Source organism: Gossypium hirsutum, chromosome A10 (assembly GCF_007990345.1).
Source record: "Gossypium hirsutum isolate 1008001.06 chromosome A10, Gossypium_hirsutum_v2.1, whole genome shotgun sequence".
Lineage (NCBI taxonomy): Eukaryota > Viridiplantae > Streptophyta > Magnoliopsida > Malvales > Malvaceae > Gossypium > Gossypium hirsutum.
Window position 1 is genome coordinate 100,170,139 of NC_053433.1, and position 6,156 is coordinate 100,176,294.

General features: G+C 29.1%; 1 protein-coding gene across 1 annotated transcript; it reads left to right on the plus strand.

Annotated features, from left to right (window-relative positions):
* Window positions 1-2,718: 2,718 nt before the first annotated feature.
* Window positions 2,719-3,615, plus strand: LOC107896609 (major pollen allergen Bet v 1-A). The gene is made up of 2 exons (XM_016821810.2): window positions 2,719-3,022; window positions 3,108-3,615. Exons 1-2 carry the CDS (start codon window positions 2,842-2,844, stop codon window positions 3,404-3,406), a joined length of 480 nt encoding a protein of 159 aa, XP_016677299.1. The 5' UTR covers window positions 2,719-2,841; the 3' UTR covers window positions 3,407-3,615.
* Window positions 3,616-6,156: the final 2,541 nt, after the last annotated feature.

The following is a 6,156-nucleotide window of genomic DNA, read 5'->3' on the forward strand; positions in this document are numbered from 1 at the left end:
ATATTCCATAATGTCATGACCTATTTCAGTCACTTAAACAAAATTTTGATTGAAACTAAACGAGGTATTCCGCCCTGAAATCGTTAAATTTCTTACCTCAAGCGAAAACCAGCGAATACAACGCGCTTAATTCACTGTTCAGGAACGAAGAACAGCCCTTGATCAGTACCCAAACACCCAAAGAAAATTGCCCCTTAATCTCTTAATCAAACAATGTTTACGAACGACAAGTAGAAACTTACCAATGAAGAGAACGTCAATGCAGAAGCCCGTTAATACGAAATCAAAACGAATGGGAGGAAGGCAAGGGAAATTTCGGCAAAAAGAAAATAAAAAGAACATGGAGAGGAGAAAAATAGTAGAGAATTTCAGTAGAGAGAGTTCTTTTGGGGAAACTACTCAGAAAAATCTGATAAACCCTACCACTTCAGTATTTTAGCTCACCTCCAATTCTATCCAGGCCTTAATGGCAAAAATAATGCCCAAGCCAGGATTCAAACACAGGACCTCTAGCATAAACCCTTGCCACTTAACCACTAGACCAGCAGATCCATTCTGTTAAGTTTTTACCAATAAATTCTTATAAGCCCATTAACCAAAAGCCAGACTTTATTAAAATTAAAAAACCAAAATTTTGCCCAAGTTGAGACTTGAACTTGGGACTTCCCTAACACACACCCCAAAGCACTTAAACACAAAAGCAGATAGATATTATGCAAATTCATGCAAAAACATATTCAGATATTTTCCTATGCTACAATTTCACAAAAGCTGAAATTACAGAAATTTGGGGCGTTATAGGGCATGTTGATTTCACAAGATTGTGTGCTGAACAGCAAAAAATCATGATTTTTAGGAATTTTGGGCATTCTAAGACGTATATATGACAAAAATAAGAAGATAAGAGAGAGCCGTAAGAGAATACTCAAGAAAACAACTCAAAAAACACCATTGAAGCCGATTTTGAGGTAAATTTCCATTAAGATTGAAAACAGTTGATTTCTCAGGGAGTTATCATGCGTTTCTTTATTTCTTTCAATTATACTATATTTTTTATTTTTCTCTATCGAGTATGAACTAATTTCTAGATACTTAGGGGAGATGAACCCTATGATGGATTATGTTGTTTGATTTTTTATTTTACACAATAAATACTTAGTTTCTTATTCTTAATTATGTGTGCTTCACCCTTGGTTTGATATTTCTAGAGTATTAATCCTTGTTCGATGTGCTTAAATAGGTGATTGAATAGACCCTATTTAAGATTAGATCTTGCGTAATTGAGTGAAGTTGCATGCAATCCTATAAATAAGATGACATAAATCTACCAAATTAGAGTCAAATCTAATGGAAAAATCCATAGCGGAGTTAATGCAATAATAGATGTTTTAATTAGAAAAAAATTCAATTAATTAATCTAGAGTCAGTTGCTTTTATACTTGAAAGAGATATTACCATAATTTAAGAATTTTTACGGATCAAGGTGTTAAGTAAAGATATTGCGTAATTTAGATTGGTAGTGACAGATGAAATCTAGGCGGATTCTTTTCTAGGTATTGTTTCATTTCTTGGTTGTTATTTGATTATTTTTACGATTTGCTCTTTGTTGTGTTTCTTAGGTAATAAAATTAGTTAATTTTAGTTTTAATCAATCATTTGAATTATTGAATTAAATTATAAAAAATAGTAATTACTAATACTTGTAGTTCTCGTGGGAATGACATCTTTGTTCACTGTAGTTATATTATTAATTGATAGGTACACTTGCCTTAATTAAATTTTTAGCTAGTTTCGTAGACACCAGAACATCTTTTTCAATATTTTTGAAACTTTTTTATAATTTTTGTAAATTTTTTCTTTTTATTTTTCTGCTATTTTTTAATTTTATTTTTAAAAACTATTTTTTAAAAAAATAAAAAAAACCATTCAATGTTTTTAAAAAGTACTATAGATATTTATATATCCATATTGTTCCATGTTTTTTTTTCTATATTTTTAGTGATTTTCCTTCTCTTTTTGAATTTTCACTATATTTGAATTTTATGTTTTTTAGAAAGGAAAGTATTTTGTTTTAGTTCCGGAAAAGTTTTAAAATTTGTCTTATTTTTTATTTTCATGAGATTTTTCCTGTCATTTTTTACCATTTTTTGAGTTTTTTTTTTGGTTTTTTTTGCATTTATTTAAAAAAAACATAAATTTGGGTGACGTAACATGCCACATATTTTTTTTTCTAACGACAGAAAGAGTTGAAACAAAATATCTAATGTTTGGAAATTTCATATATCAAACTGATAAAAAAATTTCTTTAAACACCAAAGTGATAACTGAATCATCAATACCACATTAACCCTTTATTATATTAAAATTCTCATTCTGTTTTCATATTCAATGGCACTGATTAACGTTACATTTTATTAAAAAAAATTCAACCTAACACAATTTATTTTGAATTTAATAAAAACAGATTCTTAAAATAATAATTAAATAAACTTTAATCAATGCTTATAAACACAGTCAACACATTTCGTCTAAATATTGAAGTAAGCATTATTGAAAAAAAGCAAATAAATAAAGTAGAAGACAAACTGATACAATATCTGAAGTCATCAATGGGAAATTTACTAAGAACTTCTGGGATGCTTATTTTGACCAGTACCAATTCAATGAAAATTAATAACAATATTGGATATAAATCCAAACTAAAAAAATGAGAATAGTAAAGTTCTTACACTTCAAGTTCAGTATATAAATAGCATCTTAGTTCTCTATCATCTCACACCTCAATCACTCAATCATCCACTTCTCCTCTTTGAACTCAAAGTCTGAATTAACATTAAAATCATGGGTGTTTTCAGTTATGATTATGAAACTACCTCCCCAGTCGCCCCAGCTAGGCTCTTCAAGGCTTTTACTGTTGAAGCTCCAAAGGTTTGGCCCACGGCTGCTCCTAATGCAGTCAAGAGTATTGAGGTTGAAGCTAATCCTAGCTCTGGAAGTATCGTAAAAATCAACTTTGTTGAAGGTTAGTTCTTTCATTTTCACTTTCGTTGGCATTTTTTAATGTGTTTTACACGAGTATGTTGGCTAACAAGTATTTATTTCTTTAGGCTTTCCATTCCAATATATGAAGCACCAGATCGGAGGACACGATGAAAATAATTTTTCATACAGTTACAGTTTAATTGAAGGTGGGCCTTTGGGGGATAAGCTTGAAAAGATTAGCTATGAGAACAAGTTTGAGGCAACTGCAGGTGGAGGAAGTATTTGCAAGAGCTCAATGAAATTCTACACTGTTGGCGATAATGTTATCACTGAAGATGAAATCAAGGCTCGCATTAAAGGGAGTGAGACAGTTTACAAGCCTATTGAAGCTTACCTCTTGGCTAATCCCGAAGCCTGCAACTAGGATCTAGGTTGCTTTGAAATCTTATGCTTGCTTTTAAAGAAGAGTTTGATTTTAATGTTGTGCTTTTGATAGTTTCTTTTTCATCTTAAGACATAAATTGTCTTGTTGTTTCAGTAAGAGTGATGGTGGTAGTGATCGAACTTCGATCATCTATAATATATAATGAAAGAAATAATATATAAACCCGCAAAAAAAAGCTTTACCTAGTATATATTTTACAGTTTTCATGGAAGACTCCAAATTTTCTTTTGAATTATGTTTTGGGTTAGCAAAAGTTTGAGCTAAACGAGTTTTTTTTCCCTAAGAAGATGAATTATATTCAAAATCCAAAAGAAAATATCATTTGACACATTATAATAATAGTGTAACCGTACAATTTTAATTTTGGGTTATACCTACAGTAGGATGATCATTCGATCCAACTAAATAAAAAATAAATTGAGTTAACGAAATTGATGAATTCTATTTTTTCAACTTAACTTGATTTTAATATTTTTTGAATTGAGTCGAGTCGAGTCGAATTAAGTAAAATTATTTGAGATTAATTTTAAAAAATTTAAACATTTCAAATTAAAATCTTGTTACAGTATATAACTAATTTTATGTTATAACACATCAAATTGAAACCATATATATTTAAAAACTTTTTTAAAGTAAAATAATTATAAAAAATACTTTAGTATGATAATCTTGAATCATTAATTAAATTATTTAAGATTTCAAAATTATTATTTTAGAAATTTTAGAAAAAATTAACTTTCTTTTTATATTTTTTACAATTTTTTTCCAAATTTTATAATTTTTTAAAAAATATAAATTTTGACAATTTTATAAATATTTTGAATTTAAAAAATTCTTTTAAATTTTTTTTTATAATTTTTGTTGAGAAAAAGACCAATTTACTTATTTTTAAATATATATATATTATAAACTAAATTATAATGTTTGTGATTCAATTAGTATTAGCATGTTCCCGTCTTGATCACCCATTTAAAAGAAATTCAAGTTCATCACTGAAATTTTTTAATCACTCCTAGTAGATTATTAACTCAAACATAACATGATTTTGATAAATGTAATTTTCAGTATTATATATATATATTTAAATTACTTTTAAATTAAAAAATAAAATATAAAAATACATAAAGATTACAGTTATAAATTGCTTTTACATTTCTTCATCAAAAGGAACTTATAATTAAATAACTAATCCCAAAATGAAGAACTTTTCAACATTATTGGTTGCCTTAAATTACACATACCTAATTCAATGTAATCACGAGGAAGGACAAAAGCTTGATACAAGACGAACTCAATTTGTTTAGTATCATAGCTGGCTATGATTTTAGTTATTAGGTATTTGTCAGCCCAATTCATGATAAAAAGTTACTTATTAATCAATTAAATTGATTTGGGAGGGAAAAGTATTGTGGCAGTCCCGTATATGCTTTGAATTGCATTATATTCTCTTTATTAAAAAAATAGGTAAACTTATTCCTTCGTAAAAATCCTACCATTAAATGGTTATTTTGATGTCTAACATGCAAGGTAAAATACAAAATTTAGTCCTTAACCTTTACACCTTTATTCAATTTAGCTTCTATTCTTTTATTTTATTGAGGTAGTTATACAAGTTCCTTGTGCAATACCATGCATAGTGGCCACTACGGGCACCACTGCGACGAGCAAGCACAACTTCTCATATTTGGACTTAGTAATGTTTTTGAACAAAAACTATCGGTTGATATTTGTGTTGTTAGTTTGGAAGTGTGACAACCCATCTATGAAGATCGAGCCATTTGAAGCAGCATATCTTAAGGATTGGATTGGCTCAGATCAAGCAATCGGATCCTATGTTAGAAGGAGATTAGATCATGCTACATTGAAGGGTAATCCTCATTTATTTGGATCATGCTACATTGAAGGGTGATCTTCATTTATTCTCTAAGCATCTTAGACATTATTAGTATATTGTCTTAGCTATTTTAGCTATTGTTTTATTGGGGGATTGATTGTAATTGATCTAATATTTTAGCAAAAGCTTATATATTAGAGAGACTTGTATAGGTGATTACGTCAAGAGCTTTGAGAACCTATCTATTCATTGAGGAACTTGTATTTGATAGTTCATTGAGAGTGCAAATAAGTTTATTTCTTGGTTTACAATCTATTCTCACGGGAGAACTTAGAGGTAAGTGATCTAGATATTTAGGTACAAAAGTGAGGTTGTTATATCGAGGAGAGATAGGACTTAAATCGCTTGCTATATTAAGATTAAAGATAGTGAATTTTCTCACTAAGCTAGGATCCAGAGACGTAGGAAAACCATAGTACGTAAATAACTTGTTGTGCTCTTATTTTAGTTGTTTTGTCATAGTTCCACCTTTAGTGGCCACTGTAGCTAGCACTTTGGTTATTACTAATTGTTTAGTTTGCAATTATCAATTGTAGGTTACAAAAATTGGTATCGGAGCCATTTACTTAACGTAGCTAGTGGTGATTCCTTTTTTAATAATTTTCAAAGATGAAAGGGTCGTCTATATCTCATCCCTTTTTGTTAGATGGATCTAATTATTCTTTTTGGAGGGCCAATATGCATGCCTTCATCAAATGTATGAGAATATTAAATCCAATGCCATAAGTGTAGTATATTCGTTTGTAAACTTGTAATTTTTCGAACAAATTTGTTAATAAAATAATTCATGGATTACATTAGTATACTTGGTATAATGTCCTCAGGTGGTTTTTGT